Source organism: Apiospora hydei (assembly GCF_038363865.1).
Source record: "Apiospora hydei strain CBS 114990 chromosome Unknown utg000006l_segment0_segment0, whole genome shotgun sequence".
NCBI lineage: Eukaryota > Fungi > Ascomycota > Sordariomycetes > Amphisphaeriales > Apiosporaceae > Apiospora > Apiospora hydei.
This window is the reverse complement of record NW_027117365.1, coordinates 3,482,823-3,502,914: the sequence shown is the minus strand read 5'-3', so window position 1 is coordinate 3,502,914 and position 20,092 is coordinate 3,482,823. Positions and strand designations below refer to the sequence as shown.

The 20,092-nt window shown below is 52.2% G+C and overlaps 6 protein-coding genes across 6 annotated transcripts; 2 read left to right on the top strand and 4 right to left on the bottom strand.

The window, feature by feature from the left end:
• Window positions 1–1,111: 1,111 nt before the first annotated feature.
• PG997_008315 (uncharacterized protein) lies at window positions 1,112–4,546 on the bottom strand (the record flags this gene model as incomplete). Its single annotated transcript, XM_066812630.1, has 1 exon — window positions 1,112–4,546. One exon carries the CDS (start codon window positions 4,544–4,546, stop codon window positions 1,112–1,114), a length of 3,435 nt encoding a protein of 1,144 aa, XP_066667972.1.
• A 526-nt stretch (window positions 4,547–5,072) lies between these two features.
• PG997_008314 (mitosis protein DIM1-domain-containing protein) lies at window positions 5,073–5,683 on the top strand (the record flags this gene model as incomplete). Its single annotated transcript, XM_066812629.1, has 3 exons — window positions 5,073–5,120; window positions 5,227–5,398; window positions 5,475–5,683. The coding sequence occupies 3 exons, from the start codon at window positions 5,073–5,075 to the stop codon at window positions 5,681–5,683; spliced, it is 429 nt and encodes a 142-aa protein (XP_066667971.1).
• Window positions 5,684–6,653: 970 nt separating this feature from the next.
• On the bottom strand, window positions 6,654–9,452 carry PG997_008313 (cell morphogenesis N-terminal-domain-containing protein; the record flags this gene model as incomplete). The annotated part of the gene is made up of 1 exon (XM_066812628.1): window positions 6,654–9,452. One exon carries the CDS (start codon window positions 9,450–9,452, stop codon window positions 6,654–6,656), a length of 2,799 nt encoding a protein of 932 aa, XP_066667970.1.
• Window positions 9,453–9,583: 131 nt separating this feature from the next.
• PG997_008312 (cell morphogenesis N-terminal-domain-containing protein) lies at window positions 9,584–13,618 on the bottom strand (the record flags this gene model as incomplete). Its single annotated transcript, XM_066812627.1, has 1 exon — window positions 9,584–13,618. One exon carries the CDS (start codon window positions 13,616–13,618, stop codon window positions 9,584–9,586), a length of 4,035 nt encoding a protein of 1,344 aa, XP_066667969.1.
• Window positions 13,619–13,952: 334 nt separating this feature from the next.
• PG997_008311 (cell morphogenesis N-terminal-domain-containing protein) lies at window positions 13,953–14,632 on the bottom strand (the record flags this gene model as incomplete). Its single annotated transcript, XM_066812626.1, has 2 exons — window positions 13,953–14,283; window positions 14,370–14,632. 2 exons carry the CDS (start codon window positions 14,630–14,632, stop codon window positions 13,953–13,955), a joined length of 594 nt encoding a protein of 197 aa, XP_066667968.1.
• A 3,247-nt stretch (window positions 14,633–17,879) lies between these two features.
• Window positions 17,880–20,069, top strand: PG997_008310 (NADPH-cytochrome P450 reductase; the record flags this gene model as incomplete). Its single annotated transcript, XM_066812625.1, has 4 exons — window positions 17,880–18,227; window positions 18,329–19,663; window positions 19,716–19,994; window positions 20,052–20,069. 4 exons carry the CDS (start codon window positions 17,880–17,882, stop codon window positions 20,067–20,069), a joined length of 1,980 nt encoding a protein of 659 aa, XP_066667967.1.
• Between the last annotated feature and the right edge of the window lie 23 nt (window positions 20,070–20,092).

The following is a 20,092-nucleotide window of genomic DNA, read 5'->3' as shown; positions in this document are numbered from 1 at the left end:
TACTATTTCAAGTATACGATTGAAGTGCACGTTCGTATGCATCTATCAAAATAGGGATGCCCGCCCTTCACAGTAAGGGCTGAGGTTTGAACTTTGCAGGCCGAGTCTGAGACAGATACGCCCCGTACAGCCACACACACACACACACTCCTTCCAATCGAAGGGAAAACGAAGGGCCCCAAAGGACCCAAAGGGGACATGAAACACGCTTCCGGGCGCGCTCGCTGTCGTTGCCGTCTGCCATCTGCCATCTGAAACGAGAGATCAGGCCTACGTGACGCGGATATAAGTGGAGATGACAACCGTTTCGTCATACAGTACGGACACCAGATGCGTCCTGCCATTTCTGGGCAGCAGTCTGCCGTCCAGTCACCAGTCCTGCCAGTTGACCGTCCAGAACACTGTCCACTGAGCAGCAGGCGTCGTATGTTGTCCCACTGGTCCCTTATTCGGATCATCGGGTGGCTTTTGTAGATCGCTTCCTGGCGATTCGTAATGCTGCTTGGCATTCCTCCGCCCTTCTCTCTCTCTCGAGAGAGGGGGGAGAAATAGAAATATCTACATATGTAAAGTCAGCGCGTACCGCAATTGGCATTCTTCAAATCCAGAAAGTCACATTGATGGCCGCTGAAATTCCTAGCCACCTAGAATGTGCGTTACCTCACTACACTATGTAGTTTGTATCCCTACCCTTGCTTCTTGGAGACTTCCTTCGTCTATAATTGTGTAACAACTTTTGATAGTACCTGAAAGCTTAAGCTTTGTACTCTCGTCAGATTTACAATCATCTTGGAGACCACGAGAGATTGCACATTGGAAGCGGTAGCTGCGTGACAGAAGTGCAGTGCACTTAGCCAAGGTCTAAGTAGGTAGGTATCCATCCGTACATATCTTGGAGAGCCTGGGAGCGCGAGTTTGACGCAAATACGGGCCCCGAGGAGTTCCACAGGAAGAATACCCCAGTTTTGGGATATCTGGGTCTACAACTCCACGGAATATGTATGTTCAAGTTACCTCCGTAATGAATGTCGCAATTTCCCCGTGGCACGCTTCTCTAAACTGTGGGTATTCCATTTCAAACTGCACACTATCCTCTCACTCTAGATTCTTCTTACAATGCTTGCTCGAGGTCTTTCCCCGAGTATTTGGCCCAGTCTTCAAGTCGTTCCGGGCTGCAGGTCGCACATAGTCGCTTAGCCAGGGCCCTGCACACATCACCATCCGTATGACTGGTGAACCCTTGTGCCGATAGCCAACTCACACCACCGAACCGAGTCACCAGCGTATCGCTTCCTCCTTCCACTGTCGTAGCCCGATAGATGATCCGCAGTATTTGCGTCCGAAGATTTGGCCCCATGTAAGGGTTGGACATGAGTACCAAAACTCGTTCGAACACCTTCCTCTTGTGGAAGACTGCCACATCAGCAGTACCCCGGAGAGAGTCTAATAGATAGGAAAGAAGCCAGCTCAGCTCTGTGTAGTACGCTTCGTCAGCCGTAGGCCCCTCGTGCAAGATCTCTTGAACCATCGGCACCTTATCGAGATCCCAAATGGGTCCGCGGGTGAGGAATGTGTTGAGTTTCGGGTACAGGGCATGCGTCGGGCTCTTCAAGATGTCAAGCGCGCGACAGACGAAGGCCAGGATGGTATTAGGCATGGTGCCTTCCCCAATGACCAACTTGGCCGTCTCGGCCAGCTCCGAAAGTAGAAGCCAGACCTGTTCGTTCTCCTCGTAGCTTGATTCCTTGACCTTGAGTGCGATCTTGGTCAAGCTGGTCAGAGCCTCCTTGCGGATACTGGGGTGCTCAGACGCCAGGAGCCAGACGACCGATGCTGTGTAGCCTTCTTCAACCAGCTCTTCCGGTGTTTTGGATGACCAGTTCATCAAGGCATTGTTGTCTTTGCTAGCTTTGACGGGCACATGAAGCAGCTGCTCAAGCTGTTCCTCCTCGGCTCGACCCATCTCGCTGTGATTGGCCTCGGCCTGCCCATTCGTAGCAGGGACCTCGTCAACCTCCATGTCATCCGAGATTTGGAGGTCTGACAGGGAAAGACTCTTCAGTGCCTCTGTCTTCCCGAATGCTTCCTTGAACTTGTGTAGCACATCCTTGAGCAACTCCTCCGCTATGCCTGCATCCCTTGAAAATCCGAGATAATCAGACAGGAAAACAGCGAGGCTCGTAAGACCTTCACCCTTGGCCATAGAGGATACCGCGAAAGGTAGCTGCTCCACCATGGTGATCATTAAAGGGGTTATAGACAGGTCTCCCAATGCTTTTGCTCCCGTTGTATGCTTCGATCTCCATTCCATGATGAGTTCTTGGTACTTGATTGGGGATCTGGCGCACCGCTCCACGCAGTTGTCCAGGAAAGCCCAAATACCAGAATCAATGTGCCCCTGCTTCCTGAGGGCATCCATCAATGGTTCAAGGCCTGATCCCCGCGACTTTCCTGTGACGAGGCCATGCGATTCGGCGACAAACAACAATGTGCTGGTCGACTTCGCGGTAAACATTCCCTGGGTGTTCTCGGTGAAGAGCCGTAACAGGGTCATGAAAGGCGAGTGTTGGAAATCTTTGCCGTGAGAGAACCATCTCATACCAGACGAATACTCGGCGATCGCAGAGATGTTCTCGAGTTCTAGCAGCCGCAGCGAACGAGCCTCTTTTTCTTCTTCCGAGACTTCGAAATTCTTGATAGCAGTAGATAATAACGAAGAGAAGTCAAACTTGGCCGCTAATGCAACTTGAGGAATCACCTCATGGTACAACAGGAGGCATCGCGTCACTGCTACTCGTTGTAGAAGGTCGTCATCAGACAAAGCACGATAAGCACTTACGATGATGTCTTTCAAGTTAGGTACGCGCCGGCAGAACTCCTCGACGAGCCGGCGGGCAGCATCCTTCCAAAGCGAGCTCGATGAAAGAGAGGCCTGTCTGTGCATCTCTAACACAGTTGCGAGTTTTTCTAGAGATATTACGAGCAATCGAACCGCAAAAAAAGATATGAGTTTCGAGTTCTGCGTGAGGGTCAAGCAGCGGGATATCGTCTTCGCATCCAGTGGTAGTGGGAGTATATTGCCAAGGACCACTGAGGTAGGGGGCGGTAGTTTGGCATACTCGTTAGGATGGCCAAAGAATGGTGGGATGTTCAGGCGTATGGTGTTAAAAATGAGTGTAGAGTAGCCGATCCAAGTCGCGGACAACTTTGGTTCAAATCCAAATGCTCTTTTGTTGGTGTAGTAGTTTGCCACGAGCTCAGGGCAAGCTGTGAATATTGCAGTAAGCAGTTCGTTCTGCTTAAGACTTGACCATGGCCGGAGCGTCTGAATAAACTCGGCAAGCAATGTGTTGCGTACGGGCACCTCATCGTGAAACTTGTCTATCCAAGGCACACTTTCCAGGCCCGGCTCGTTGACATCATCAGAATTGGAGCTGATGATAGCATTGGAATCGACTCCGTCTGGGTAATAGCCGCTTTGAGGTCGTATTATACCGGCCGCTGTGGTCGTGCAAGCTGCGATTAAGAAAGTGTGGGCTGCTTGTTGAACCTCTTGATCAACATCTGCCGCCGATGGCCCCTGATGATATGTATAAAGTGAGGATATCCGTATCAGCGATTGCGCATTGAGGAGTCGTATCTTCACGTCTTTGGGCAACTTCGAATCCAATACAACAGAGTCTCTCAACGTATGAAGGATCTCCAAAATGAGGTAAGAAGGGTCTTCCCTAAGTTCTCGCATCAGAGCGGCCACAATATCTTTCTGGTATAGAAACTCTTTCTTGGCCTCAACCTGGAGAAACTTGAGACAGCTCATGAATACTCTGACAGCATTCGTTCTGATAGAAGGTCGCTGGGGATCCTCCGCACCTTCACCGAGATAGCGGAGGCCCAGATTCCTCGCCAATGACTTCAAGGTAAAGTTTCTTGCTCGGAATGTCGGCGCGGCAAGGGCGCCGCCATCAAGACAGATTATCTCCCTGACCAGTCGCAAAGTCGGCGATATGACGAAGTCCCTCCCCTTTTGCGCTGATAGGTTCTTGGCCAGAAGCTCTTGTTGGCGTTTCTGGAGAATGGTACGGGCAATGCCCAGACCGGTCGGGACAAGCTCCACGTGGTCTGATATCACCCTCAAGAGCAGGGCAAGGACGACAACGACTGCTGACATGACGTTCTCATTGTCCAATTGGGCCGCCAGGCTCCATGCTTCCATGATGTCAGGGAGATAGACGGGCACCTCGTCCTCAAACTCCCTGGGTTTAGTCAGATCCAGGTACTGTGTGAGAATGTCCAACCGGGCGCCCTGGTTGTCTTGTTTGTCGTTCACAATTCCATCGAGGAGTTCCTTGAACGACTGAAGGCCGTGGCGGGAATTGCGCAAGTCTTGCTCAAATGTCAAGAGATGGTGAAGCTGTCTGGCTGTGTGAATCTCTTCCGAGGTGGGCGCCTCGTGGACGACATTGCGCTTCCTCTTGGGAGGCCTTGTTGTGTCTGTAGGGTCGGCATTAGGCGCATTGCGACCAAGATTCCTCTTTCGTTTCATCATCTTTTCTCAAGGCTTAGAGAATCAACCGGATGGAAGTACAAGACTTATAGCGGCTGTTCTTGCAGCGTTTTCTTGTGTCCAAGATGCAGCAATCCTATAGCCGCTCCGGGAGCCCCTTCACTGGGACAAAGTTGTTGCGAAATGAGGGCGATTTGCTGTGTATGCAGCATGGATCTCTTCAAATTGCAGTTTCGCTGCACTTTTCCCATGATGTTCCGTACCATACAGGAATTAAAGCTAGATGGACCGTCTCCACAGAAAAGTTCAAGGTCTCGTACTGATTCTGCCGGCAGGTGCTTTTGATTGCAGATAGAGCGGCTGACCGCCTTCTATTGCTGGACTAGCCGCCCCTGATAGGTACTTGCGGCTCCTAGGCAGGAGTGCCCCCACCTTAACCTTAGGTACTTCCCGCTTCCACTACACCCCACACTTGCATCAGTCAAACTCCAAACTCCAGACATCGTGGGATCTTCACTCCGCCTTCGCGCCTCCCGAGTCAGTACGCAAACGTCTTATCGTTTTCACCATGTCGTTCGTGCTTCCGCATCTCAAGACGGGATGGCATGTGGACCAGGTAAGCAGCTCTCCCGCTTGTTGTAGAGGCCGTGTCTTTTTGCATGGGACTAAGCTGTGCGGTCTATTGCCTGGACGAGCCATGCTAACGTCAAGCGCTGTCCCAGGCCATCCTCTCGGAAGAAGATCGCCTTGTTTTGATCCGATTCGGCAGAGATTGGGATCCCGACTGCATGAGGCAGGACGAGATGCTCTACAAGATCGCTAACGCCGTCTCCAACTTTTGCGTCATCTACCTGTGCGACATCGACCAGGTACCAGATTTCAACCAGATGTATGGTAAGTACTACAGCGCCAAGGCATTCCGTGCATCTTCCCGCAGGCCACATACTGATCAAACGGCGCAATCAAATAGAACTGTACGACGCCTGCACTATCATGTTCTTCTTCCGTAACAAGCACATCATGGTCGACTGCGGAACCGGAAACAACAACAAGATCAACTGGGTTCTCGAAGACAAGCAAGAACTCATCGACATCACCGAGACTGTCTACAAGGGCGCCAAGAAGGGCCGTGGTTTGGTCGTCAGTCCCAAAGACTACTCTACCCGATACCGATACTAGCCTTTGCTTCGCCATCCTATTATACCAATCATCATACCTGTTTGGTTGCCCCGACCCGAGCTTGATTTCTTCTAGATGACGAGGACACGGCCCAGGAAAACGACGAGCGGACATGCCTTTCTCGCTGATACAGAAACAGGGAGCACTCACGGCTGACAGGATGGGAGTCTTGCGCTTGGGTTTAGACATGCTGCTTTTAGGGTTCGTCTCACAAACAATCAGAATATCTTATGAACACAAATGATGCTAATACTTCTTTCCAAAGATTGCGCGTGAACCCCCAGGTACCCATCCCCTACTCTTCTGTGATGACTGACCCGCCAGCCCTGGTATGTCAAGTTCATGACGGCGCACCGTCTTATTAGGCTGTCACTGTCATTTGATGCTTCTCTAGTGCGTGCACCAACTACTGACTATGCTGTTGGATACCAACCCATGCGGGATCATGCCGTGTAGGTGTAAAAGATGACATGTCCACATACGCAGTTTTATGAATCCAGAAGGCCATTGTTTTGGGGTTTCTGGCTCGGCCTCCTAGTAGTCGTCTGGAGGTAGCGGCAAACGTGCTAGTAATGATTCATATGATGTCAACAGTTCACGCATTTGCTATTACGTGAATTGTCCGTTTGATGAATTGCTATAATACGCCTTCCAGTCAGACCGTATATAGAGTATCTTGGGTATTGTCTCTGACGATACACATATACACACGCAAACATATAGATACATAAACCCTAAAATTCAAGTATATGATGGCTACAAAGTTGACCAGCTGTCTCTCAGCAACATCCGAACACGCCAAGCCGAAGATAGTATCAATCGCGACTCGTTATTACATAAGTATATCTTACCACCACGTATTCATTCCGTATTTCGTAAAATTAAGTGTCATTCATTACCATGTCCATCTTCCGACACCATCCGCCCGGCCCCTCTCCATCCTGTTCCTATACAGAGTGTGCCTATGTGATCACAACATATCGCCCGGCGAATCAGGCGACTTCATCAGATAGCTGTTGGGCACCTTGGGCACCTGAGGGCTGGAGATCTGGCCGAGCTGCTGCGTGCGGAAGAGGTCGCGCTGGCGCTCGGCCTCGCGCGAGCGCCCGCCCGTGAGGCGGCGCATGTGGCTGCGCGTGGCCTGCTTGACGGGGCGGATCATGGATTCGAGAAAGAAGTTGCCGTTCTCGCCTGCTGCCCCCAGCGCGCCACCACCGCCGGCTCCGGCTCCGGCACCCGAATACTGATTACCGCCGCTGCCGCTGCCGCTAACACTACCGGCACTACCGCTACCAGCCAGGGTCGCAGCGTCATCGCCGTCCGAGAAGACATCCTCGGTCAGCTCGTCGTCCGACGTGAACGAGTCGCCCATCTGCGGGGTATAGCTCGCGGGCGCCGAGGGTGACGTGATGGAGCGGTTATGCAAGGGCGGACGGACAATGGTGGTCGTCATCAGATTCCCGGAGTTCTGATTGTTGGCGGCGATGCTGAATGCGCCAGGGTTCATGGTATTGGCACTGCTGGGCATGTCCCGCGGGGAGAAGCCAGCTGGCGGCGGACGGTCGACGAAGCCGTTTTGGAACGACGTATTGCTGCTGGCCTGGTGGAGGATGGGCAGGATCTGCTCATCGTAGAGCTGAGTGGTGCTTTCGTAGCCTTCGGGCGAAAACTCAGTAATGGTGCGTGATGAACGGCCCTCGCTTGGCGGGCTCTGAGACAAGTCGTCGAAGAAGTCGTCAAGGCTGTCGAGCCTCGTGACCAGGTCCGCTCCTGATGGACCCTCATTACGAACATCATCAGACATCATGGTATCGCTGCGATCCGGCACCTGGAAGTAGCCGTAGGGGAAATCGTCATTGTGGAATTCGACCTCGGGAGTGGGGGTAGGCTCAGTCGGTGTCCCGTTCTCTGCATCGGACTGGCAAACATAGAAAGCAGCATGTATGTTGGCGCGCGTAATGTCCGTTTTCTTAGCAGGTATAGGGACGGCCCATCCAGACTCTTCGGGTATACCAAACAGACTCTGGGTTCGTTCGTACTCTTTGCGGACGGCCTTTGAAGACGCCCTTGTCATGCTCATTCGGAGGTGATGCTTGTCCATAGAAGATCCCGACATGGTCATGATGCTGCCCAGAACCTCGAGGGCTTCCATACAGTACTCGCTCTGAAGCAGACGCAGGAGCGGAGAAATTAGGTCTGAACCGTGTCCGGCAATCTCGGGTTTCCTCATTTCCGTCTCGGGGATGATGACGCTCAGGATCCGCATGGTCATGATCTTTACTGGCGGTATGCTATTGGTCAGGAATCCCATCAGCATGACAAGCATGCTGACATCCAGTCGTGGTAAGTAGACGTCACGAAGGGCATAGAACAACTGCAAAAGGAAGTCATGGCTGCTGCTGTACCCGCAGCTCATGAATCCATCTAGAGCAGCACAGATGGACTGAAAGCCCTGGGCCTCAGCAACTGCAAACAGGATATCCGCGGACTGCATGACATCGTCGGGCAGTGTGTCCAGATCCTGCTCCAGGGCCTCCAAGAAACGAGGAAAGTTAGCAAGGGTGGTGAAAAATAGACGATCATCCATCCCGATCAAGTGATCGCTCGGCAACTGCACCAACTTGTCCAACGTCTTCAGAGTTGGCTCGAGGCATATTGATGATCGCAGTCCCTTGTAGAGTAGATTCTGCAATCCTTCGAAAGAGCCATCCCACCGTGGGGGTTGTCCCTCCGCCAAAATACGGCGAACGTTTGGATCATAGAAGTCAAGTTTCTCCAGGAACTCGTTGAGCATATCCACTGCTTCAAGGAACTCCCTCTCGTTGATTGATTCCAAGCAAGCACATGTGGTCCAAAACAGCTGAGGCAAAGCTAAGAGCTTCTCGTTGTCCAACTTGACGATGAGTGTTTTCAGTGTTGTCAGAATTTCCATGGAGAATGTCTGGATTTCGGAGTCTTCGTCTGCGATGGTGTTGGATAGTCTTGCGAGCATGTCTCCCAGCATCAGCTGATCCATCGACGTCAAAATACATCGGAAAATTTGGAATGAACGGCAGGCTAGGTGCCGCACAGGGCATGAGGTAGCCCACGTTAGAGAGAGGCGGCTCCATTGTTCTTTAATTCCAGGAAATGTGATTTCAAAGGTTTTCACAACCTGGGCAGTGAGATACTCCATGCTTTGCGGTACACTCTTCTCACGGTCAACGACTTTTCCGTTGTTGTCTTCGTAGTTCCAAACCACGGTACGGTCGTGGCGACGAATGGCATCGATTAGGTTTTCGATGGACTCTTTCGTCTCCTTGGGTGCAGCATCATCCATTTTCGAGATAACGAGCTCGTGGATAAGGTGAACCAGCATCTCTCGGGCTTGCTCCTGGACAAGCGGCGTGTAGTGATCCCACAGAACTGTGACGACCTGCAACAGGACCGGCAGGTTGTCGGCGGTGAGCTGCACCGGAGATACCATTAGGTCCACGAGCAAGATTAGAGCCAGTTGCCCAAGAGAAAACCCAGCTTGTTTGGTGCCAACCGGAAGGGCCTCGGCAAGATCAGCACAATACGGCAATTGGTTAACATCCGGGGGTGGTGGTATGGCCTCTCGTTTCTCGTTGGGAACCATGGCCTTGGGTGTAATCTGCATCAGTAGAAACTCCACTACTTTGATACCTGGCGCACTTGGAGCGCTTGACAAGAAGACCACTATCTGTTTGGCGTATTCGACAAAGTTCTGTTCCCGCCTTTCGAGGCAGAGAGAGATGATGAAGTCCATAACGAGTCGAACATTGCCGGGATGCGGACCAGTCGCCAGCGCCTGCCACAATGCTTGGACTTCGTTGTGTAAAGCTGCGCTGGATTTGATTGTGATCTCCAGCAAATTGGCAAGAAGTACGTATGAGCTGGCTACAGGCCCCCGTTGGGATCGATCTTGAGCTCAATGGTTTGAATCCAGGGCAAGATCACAGCTACCACGTTACGCTGGGCCCCTGCCTGTAGGCTTTTGAAATAAAGCGTGAACTCGGAAAAGATATGGAAGGCGAGCTCTGGATGTTGCTTCGCAAGCCGCTTTGAGATTTCGAATTGGGCCAGTTTATACACGGCCTTCGTTTTGTCAGATATGCTGATATCGAAATCCTGGATCTTCGAGGTACGCCCGACCTGTTGCCGTTCTTCAAGAGCTCGCAGCACGCGTGCTGATTTGGACCGGATTTCGCTCGCATCATTACCAAGTGTAAAAAGGCATAGCCCGAGAAGTCTCCAGAAAGGCGACGGATAGTCGGTGTGCTGTAGAAGGACCTCAGTCACGACGGCGAAATAGCTCTCGAGCACTTTTGAAACATCGGCCAGATAGCAGCGTGCGATGCAGTGCTCAAGTAAATAGGAGTGTTCCACTTGGTTGAAAACGATCAGGTTCTTCAGAGCACGCCGTCCAATAAGGTTCAGACGGTCACTCCCTGAGTTGAAGATGGTCTCGACCCATGCGAGCATGCGTCGTATGTCAAACGACAAATTCACGCCACTTTCAGTGGTAACGCTGATAGGACCGGCGCAAAGCGCTGCCATAGCGCTTAGAGCCGCAGTCCTCAGATTTCTTTTCTCGATCTCCATCGCCGCAGACAGCGTTCCTCGCTCGCCAACCGACTGTTGATCGATCATAGATTGCCTCATTGTATCTTCCCTCTGTCGAATTTGTGGCTGGTTCGGAGAAAAGCCGCACCAGTCTTCCATCAGGGCAAAAGAGGACTTGCGAGCCTCGAAGGTCAACCATCGGGAGGGGTCTCTAGCTCGGTTGATCCCCTCGAATAATTCCTCCATGAGACCGCAATAGTGACGCCGCAGCTTCTGAAATTCCCAGTCCATCTGTACCTCACCGTCCATAAGGAACAACTTGAGATCTTTCGTATATGCAGTGAGATTACTCAGGATCCAGTCATCATTGTAAACTTCCGGCTCTTTGAGGAAATGAGAGGTGAGCTTGTAGACATGGGTGAGTTCCGTTCGCAGCAAATCCATCTTGCGGTTTCGACGAGGGCCGCTGTTAGTGCGCTGGTGAATCCGGGCCCGGGCTTCATCGTTGCATCTCGCGACCTGACCAGCCAGTTCCTCTAGCAGCGTGCGGTATATATTGATGTTGATGGAACCCATAGCCAGTACGACAGCGTCACGGACCGAAGCTGACGACACCTGTAGCAAAGGGATCAAATACTTGAATAGGATCCGGGCAGAGATGATCTTGTCAGAAGACTTTGATCCTTTCCGTACGTGTTGGTTGCCCTGCACGAGGCCAGGTTGAGCGGTGCCGGTGTCAACTAGTGTCGTGCAAGCGAATGTAAGATACAGCTTGAACTGCTCAACAAGAACATCTGGTTGTGTCACCGGCGTTCTCGTATTGTATCGAGCACTTCCAGGTTCAGAGCCATAGTAGAGTCCTCGGGTGGGTTCCGACATGATCACAATGCCCTTGTACATTTGAAGTATTCGGTTGCAGACCAGATCGCGACCAATGGTAACTGTAAAGGGGCACCGATCATACGCGATGCGGATGAGGTTGGGGAAGATCTTGAACCATAGTGTAGTGTCGTAAGAGACGTCACTTGTGCAGAGCTCAATCAGAGCACCCCGGTTGTTGCCATTCTGCTTGCCGCGTTGCAGGCGGCTCCGTTCTGCTACCGACAGCAGCTCATCTTTAAAGCTCATGACTTGCTCGGAATCATTCTCGAGGATGTCAATCAGGCGCTGGTTCTCCTTTTCGAGCGCACTCTCTTTGCCCAGTGCGCTGTCAAATTCTGTAATGAGTCGAAGAACTGTGACTGCGAAGTATCTCACTCTCCGCGATTGGGAACAGAGGAAGAACAGGCCGCGTGCTTCAACATGCTCGACTTCGGCCCAGATACTTGACAGATCCAGCTTCATCCCCCTTTTATCAGTGAGGTTGCCTTCGTTGGGACCAGATGCTGCTTCCCGCGTCTTTTCTCTTATTTCATCTCTCCAAATCTGTAGAAGCTCAACATATAGTCGCAATGTGTTCTCAATATGACCGGGCCCCAGCATCCCTCCATCAGACATTGTGGAATATCGGTCATCAAAATTGAAGATGAAGCGGGCGAAACCCATGGTTACCTGATTTGCATGGGATTGCCGGGCGATTGACTTGAGTGATTGGGCGGAAGACTCAGCGATGTTGGTTTGCACATGGGCGGTTCCCGTGCATAGCAGGTTGATGAGAGGGTTAAACGGGATATCGCTGGAGAGACAGCGAGGCAGTGCTTGTACAGCAACATGAAGAAGCTCATAGAACGCTTGTTTCTGCTCAGCAGGGCTTTGATGGTCTTCTCGCCTCGTGAAGTTGAATGTTTCGGCAATTGGTGTCTTGGGGCCTGGACTGTTGAATTTCTCATCCAGAGCGGCCTGTCCACCAAATGTGTTGTCGCATATTATGGTAATCTTGCCAAGGATCTCCGAAAACTTTTTGTAGTACTCTCTCGCCACGTCGCTCAACGCATCGAGCCGGACGAGCTTGGAAAGCGAATCGTCCTGGATCAGTGCAGGCGTTCCATTAAGGGGAAGATGCTGTGTGGAGACAGCTGAAGGCGAGCTTGGAGCGGCCCTATCTGAAGGAGGCGGTGGTGCGAACTCGAGCGGGAACGGAGGGCGACCATCTTCACCCTTCTCCAGGTCAGACACGACCACTAGAAATGCTCTTATGCCAATGACTATCCTGTCAGGGTCAAGTTGCTCGACCTTCAGATCCTTATTTGAGTTGAATAGATCCGCATTGATTAAGGGGAAAATGATGTTCTTGAAGCAGTACTCCGTATGCTTGTACCCGATTATTCTGATTATCTGGATGAGGGGACCCGACACAGCCGTGTCAGCAGGCGTGAAAGTTCGCTTGGTAGGCGGTATCACGAGTTTCATGACTTCATCTAATTTTCGGGCAACGCCAGCCAGGGCGTCGTTACTCCGATAAAGGTAGGTCCAGAGGAGTCTCGAAACGACTTGGAGGCACAACGGCCGCATGGCCCGGTCTTTCAATCGTGGTTGCAAGGGTAGAACAAGCTGCAACCACTGTGAACTTGACGTTTCAGGGGGCGAGACGCAGACCATGGTAGCCGTCAAGGGAAATGCGAATTGCCAATGACGGGGTTTGACGAACATCTGCGCCAAGCGAGGTGTAGTGTTACTGATGACTTCTCCCCATTTGGGATGGGTGAAATGGCTATTGCTTGCTTTGGCGGCGATTGGCAAGAGGAGGGTATCCAAGACTTGACAGAACGCTGATTTGACCTTTTGTCCATGCGATTTAGCAAAGAGTCTTCCCAGCGAAACCAGAAAATCGCACGACTGCTCCCAGGCAAGGTCGTTCTCAATATTGATGCGCAAGTGTTTCATTCCCCCTAACACCAGCTCCATCTGACCTTCAGGGTCTTTGGCCGTGGTAGGACTTCTGGCTGTATATTCCTGGAGCGAACGATCGAGATCGGCGATGAATCTATCTGTAACACTGACGAAATTGATCTCACTCATGACCCCTAGAAGCTGAGCAAACAGGTTCCAGTTGGCCAACTTCAACGGAGACACGAAAAGCTGTTCAATGTCGGCAATCTTGAGTTGGCCAAAGATGATGCTTTCGAGTTTGTCTTCCATCTCGACCGTGATGGAGCTGAGACTACTTTGACTGATAACCTCCAAGAGAACACGACAGAGTATATAGATTGATACGATAGACCGACGCTCGGCTTGAGCCACATACTCTTGCTTCGCCGCAAGTGAGGTTGGGCTATTTGCTGCCCCCGCCTCTGAAGCCGACGCGTTCGCAGTGATGACTTGCACCGGCTCGGTGTTGCGCCTCAGGAGGGGGCGCTGGTAGGGGCGCCTCTTGACTGCTGGAGCTGCTGCCTTGCTTCGCTGGCGGATTCGCTCTTGTGTTTCCTCCATAGCATAATCAGGTCGATCAGAGGTTTGGGCCTCTGTTTTGCAATGTGCCCAAGGGCGACAATGAACTGGTCAAAAGCCGGGTCTGCTCCGGGGCCGCAGATTTGCTCGATTTGCGGTTCAGGGTCAAATGGAACAGTGATGCACTCATTCAGCTTCTCTTCAGCGAGCGCGATGAACTTGTTGGGGGTTAGCATGCGTATATCAAGAGCACAGGGTTATTTCCCAACTCACGTGTGTGAATAGAACATGCAAGGCATACTCGCCGACGGTTTTCTGTTCGTTGTGATGCCGCGAAGAATGTGATGGGTGGTGGGAATGGTCTCGTCGTGACCTGCTATGGATGCGCTCTACCCTCCTCTGCGTAAGTGTCCCCGAATTGCTTTCGGTCGTGGATGGGGTCCTCTCTAACGTGGGATGCATGCTGGAGTTCGCGGTTGAGCCGGACAAGGCTGTTGGCGGTCGGGAAGCCATGGTCGCATCCGCCTCCGTTCGAGTCGTCCCATGCGGTTCCGTTCTTTCGTTCAATAACCCAACGCCGGCGGCAGCAATCATCTGTGGGCTCAATGGACTCGAGGACGTGCTGGCCAAACTCCCATTCCTCGAGTGTTGGAACCCATGAACGATGGAAGTCTGCCGGTGGTGCCCATATGCTGTCGCCTTCGAGTCTATCACTCGTTCCAGTATACCAGCAAAACCTTGACGCGAACCGGCTGAGGTCGGAAGCCGTGGCGAGGCGATCGGGCCGGCGGACGGTGGCGGGGACTCTGGGATGCCGGCGAGCCCAATGGACTGGCTCTTGTCGAAGGAGGACTCCCGAGAATGCGAGGCCGAACGGCTAGCGGGAGGCTCTAGAGATAAAGGCAGAGGTCGTACGGTGTTCTCCCAGCTGTCATCCTCGTCAAGGACGTTGAGCCGCGATGTCGAACGAGGAGAGTGCCTCAGTGGATCTTGGCTAAGTTCTGCGAGCGCCTGCGACGGAGCTACAAATACCGACGACGATGTCAGTAACGGCATCGAATACAGTAACTGCCTCTCCAAACACCCGATTCTAGACGGTTCACCCCTCTCTTGTGAAACACGACGTTTGTGCGGTCAGGAAGCTTGTTGGCCGCCAAAGGCTGTTCCGCGCGCTCAGATTGGGGCGCGACGCCGGCCGCAAGCTTGTGTTTCGACTGATCAGGGTGGACGCTACAAGGGGTACGGACGGGGTACAGCCAGGATGGAGAGGAAAAGGACCGTAATTGAAGGTTGGGCAGGTATGGGAACCATTGAACACACTCACACCTCATCATGTCATATATAAACCATGCCCCATGATCTCTCTTATCGCATCAGGACGGGTACTGGCGGTGTTTGCTGCATCTAATTTGATCAATTGGGCTGGACGGACAATATCGAGGGCTATGATGTAAATTTACTGTACGGAGGGAGAATTAAATTGAGCATGCCCCAATGCCCCGGGGCCTACTCCATCCCCGTCCTTTTTTTTTGCCTTCTTCTTTCTCCCCTCTGTTGTCCCTTCTAGCGAGGGAGGTTGCGCGCTATGGCATCTTGGAGCCTCGTGCTTCTTCAGTCCCTAGCGAACGAGTCGCTAATGCCATCCCGCTGCCCCATCACAAATTTGGGCCCAAAGGGCATGCAAGGTACGAGGCAATGACCTATCAGATTTACATACGCCGGCCATGTTGCTTGCTCACTCGACATTGGGCTGCCAACAGGCCGCGAAGGGATTCTGCAACCAAAGCCACATGCGGATCGAAAGACTATCAGCCAAATCAGTGTGCGGAAGACAAGTCTCGCTGATCCCAAAGCCTAATCTGTTGTTCATAGCTGCAATTCAAGCTATATACATGGCTCCGTGTCAGAGAGACTGAGACCAGCCGCACATTATGCCGCGACATACACTTTGAGTCGATCCAGCTTAAATGCACCCAATACAGGCAAATTTTACCCAGGTGTTAGGTGCGACTTGTGACCCTGCCCCTGAACTGGCTGTTTGTAGGTCTGGTGAGACAATTGATGAGATCAAACATATGGCCATGCTACGGAGTGCAGCACCTAATGTACATGTAGGTAGCAGGCGTTGGCATACATCTACAAGGTCTGGCCCGGCATTTGATTTACTTCCTTGGGCAAAGCCATTTACGCTTACCTACATAACCTAGCGCGGTATGCTCAGGTACCTTCCTCCTCCATACATGCAGATAGATAGGTAAGTACACTCAAGTTGGTCGCGACTATACTTTAGCTGTTTTGTTTCTGTCAACAAATATGAATTAGAATCCTTCTGGCTGAAGGACAATAACCGGATTAAACCAGTTAGTTGCACTGCATTATTGTAGTATAAGGAGCGCGAGACGTCAAGTAGGACTCCTCAAGGAAGATGTACCATCATGGCGCCGACCGACGTATTCGGGGCTGCCGCTTAACGATTCGGAAGTTTCTTAAGCGGGTTGATTGGAAGGTTCCATTAAGGTCAGTTGGGGCAAGCCCACGCCTGATGATTAGGTAATCTTGCTGAACAGGAAGATACATCAATGGCAGACCTTCTCCCTCAACCATCGCATCGATTGATCGGATCTGGTCTGTACCAGCAGAAGAGAAGATTGGAACTTACCAGAGATTCGGGTATCGACAGAAAGCTTCTGGTCCGGTCGCCTGCATCTACGTCAACCTTAAAATGTTCGATGATGGCTACATACCTCTCGAGTCATCAAGATTATGGAACAATTAATAAAAAGCCCCTCGTGCATATGGAAATTTGCACATACAGACAGGTATGGGTAGGCGGCTTCGACAGCTACCGGTCCCGGCATGAGTGGGCATGCACAGGTGGCTCCTATCACCAATGTACCTACCAGTTGACATGATGCGCCTCTAAAGTGAATTACGTGAACTGCAGCATCTTAGACCCTGCCCTGCAGTGCAGTCAGCACCAGCACCAGCACCAGCACCAGTAATGTCAACTTGGTCGAAACACCGGATACAGGTGCCAGATCTCTGGCTACTTGCACATAGGAAGGCATTCGGTCCCCGACGGACGGGAACTCGAGCAGCCGGGCGTGGATAACAAACATGACGGGTCAAGCCGGGCCAAGTGTTAGTGTCCTGCAAGTGGCATGATACAGTGCTTGGTTACTGTACCAATAGAAAGCCCACGTACGGAGGAGGAGAGACGTGCTCAGGCAGAATAATCTTAACTGGTAATTGGGTGATTGGAACTATTTGTTCCAGCCGTCACCACCCTGCATACGGTATGAGTCCGGAAACGCGAGCGAGAGGCTACCAGTCTACCTCCATACTTGATAATTTGTACGGGGGAAAAGAAGGATATACCAATCGCATAGCAGAGATATACGCCGATACAAGCGGCACCTCAACAGAAGCCAAGGTCACACGCCTTCCGCCTCCCGCAGTCCCAGTCCGTGGGAGGGAAAGACGCTCCTCCTCCATTGTTATCATATGCAATCGAATCCTTCCACGGGTTTCTTCCCATTCCACCATCTTACGTCCAAATCTGACATTCCTTATTCCGTATCCCCTCTACATACATACCCAACCCTGTGGTTTTCTTGGAGCAGCATTTTGCGGGGTTGTCTATATGCTCTCGATATAACACGGCTTCCGAGTGGAGTAGTTTCGGACTGGACAGCGTGGTCAAATCGCACATGCACACTATCCCCGAGCGAAGTACCCAGCAGGAAAGCCACCCCCAATCTGAGGCGACGGGAAACAACGAGCGAGCGAGCGCGCGAGCACACCCAAACAACCCACACCCACGCATCTACCCACTCACACTGCACCACACTGCAAAACCAGTGCTCACCTTTTCACAAGAGGTGCATGACCTACCACTCCTACCTAGGCTAGGTCCTGCCTTACCTGGGCCCGACTACGGGGTGGATTATTTCCCGCCGGGAACTTTCGAGAGATCGACTTAGGTTACCCTTTTGTCCCTGCTTACGACCACACTTTCCCAAACCCAACCCGCACTCAATTACTGTCCTCCACCCGCAAACATCTAGGGAGGCTCACACCTAACGATTTGCTTCGTTTGGGTGACTTCAAAGTCGTGCTCTGTGTCACTTTCGGGCCGGACTAGGGGAAGAAGAGCGGCTCAACTTCACTCTCCACCGTAATCGCATACAGTATACGCCCAGTGCATCGCCACTTTTACCAACGTGGCCCGCCACTGCTAGCGACCACTTCGGGTTCCTCCCGCTTCCCTACGAGGCTTTTGTGAAAGTAGGCCAACACCATCATGGCGACGCAACTCGACACTCTGGACATTGTTGTCCTGTCCGTCATCTTACTGGCCACCGCCGCCTATTTCACCAAGGGCAAACTGTGGGGTGTCACCAAAGATCCCTATGCCAACTCGTTCGCCAACACCAACGGCTTGAAAGCTGGCAAGACGCGAAACATTATCGAAAAGATCGAGGAAGCCGGCAAGAACTGCATCATCTTCTATGGCTCCCAAACCGGTACTGCTGAGGACTACGCCTCAAGATTGGCTAAAGAGGGCAAGAGCCGCTTCGGGCTCGAGACTATGGTAGCTGACCTCGAGGATTACGATTACGACAACCTCGACCAGCTCCCGGAAGACAAAGTCATCTTTTTGTTCTCGCTACTTACGGCGAAGGCGAACCCACTGATAACGCAGTTGATTTCTACGAATTCATTACTGGCGAAGACGTCTCCTTTTCCGAGTCGGCCGACCCGCCTCTGGGCACCTTGAAGTATGTCACATTCGGCCTGGGCAACAACACCTACGAACACTACAACTCTATGGTCCGTAACGTCGACAAGGCTTTGACGAAGCTTGGTGCCCACCGAATTGGCGATGCTGGTGAGGGCGATGACGGTGCTGGTACAATGGAGGAAGACTTCCTAGCCTGGAAGGAGCCCATGTGGGCCGCTCTTGCGAAGAAGATGGGACTGGAGGAGCGAGAGGCGCAGTACGAGCCTATCTTCGGCATCGTCGAGCGTGAAGGTCTTACCAAAGAGTCGCAAGAGGTTTACGTTGGCGAACCCAATAAGATGCACCTCGAGGGCGCCGCTCGCGGCCCCTTCAATGCCCACAATCCCTACATCGCACCCATTGTCGAATCCAAGGAGATCTTCAACGTCAAGGATCGCAACTGCCTGCACATGGAAGTCGACATCAGTGGCTCCAACTTATCCTACCAGACTGGTGACCACATCGCCATCTGGCCCACAAACGCTGGGCAAGAGGTTGACTACTTCCTGGATATCCTTGGTCTCACCGAGAAACGGGACACTGTTATTAGCGTCAAAGCTCTTGAGCCCACGGCCAAAGTCCCCTTCCCGACCCCTACAACCTTTGATGCCATTGCACGATACCACATGGAAATCTGTGCTCCCATCTCTCGTCAGTTTGTTGCCACTCTTGCTGCTTTCGCCCCCGACGAGTCATCCAAGGCAGAGATGACAAAGCTCGGACAAGATAAGGATTACTTCCATGAAAAGGTCAGCAAGTATCACTACAACCTCGCCGGTCTTTTGCGCACCGTTGGCGGTGGCCAGAGGTGGAGCAATGTGCCTTTCTCTGCTTTCATCGAAGGTCTGACCAAATTGCAACCCCGATACTACTCCATCTCTTCGTCTTCTGCTGTGCAGCCCAAGAAAATATCCATCACGGCCGTGGTTGAGTCTCAATTGATCCCTGGACGTGCCGATCCCTTCCAAGGTGTGGCTACCAATTATCTGCTTGCTCTCAAGCAGAAGCAGAATGGCGAGCCGAACCCCAAGCCCTATGGCCTGACGTACGAGATCTGCGGTCCTCGCAACAAGTACGATGGCATCCATGTGCCGGTACACGTGCGTCACTCCAACTTTAAGCTTCCATCCGACCCGTCTAAGCCTATCATCATGATTGGCCCCGGAACGGGCGTTGCGCCTTTCCGAGGTTTCGTGCAAGAACGTGCCAAGCAGGCCGAGGATGGCGAAAGCGTGGGCAAGACTATACTCTTTTTCGGTTGCCGGAAGCGAAGCGAGGACTTCATGTATGAGTCCGAATGGGAGGTAAGTGAACCGTCGTCTCTTCTAGTTTACTCAGCCGCTTACATGATTGCAGGAACGTAAGAGGGCCCTGGGTGATGCGTTTGAGATGCCGATTGCTTTCTCGAGAGATGGTCCCAAGAAGGTCTACGTCCAACATCTTCTCAAGGAGCGCTCAAAGGAGATCAACGAGCTGCTTGAGAAGAAGGCTTATGTCTATGTGTGCGGTGATGCCGCAAACATGGCCCGTGAGGTCAACACAGTCCTCGCCCAGATTATCTCGGAGCAGCGAGGCATTCCTGAGGCCAAGGCAGAGGAGATTGTGAAGAACATGAGGGCATCCAACCAATACCAGGTACGTAAAACCAAGTGCTTCGCGTGGGGGCACCGCCTGCTAACCTTTTGGCTTTAGGAGGATGTTTGGTCATAATGGGGCTGGCCTGGACTGGGCAA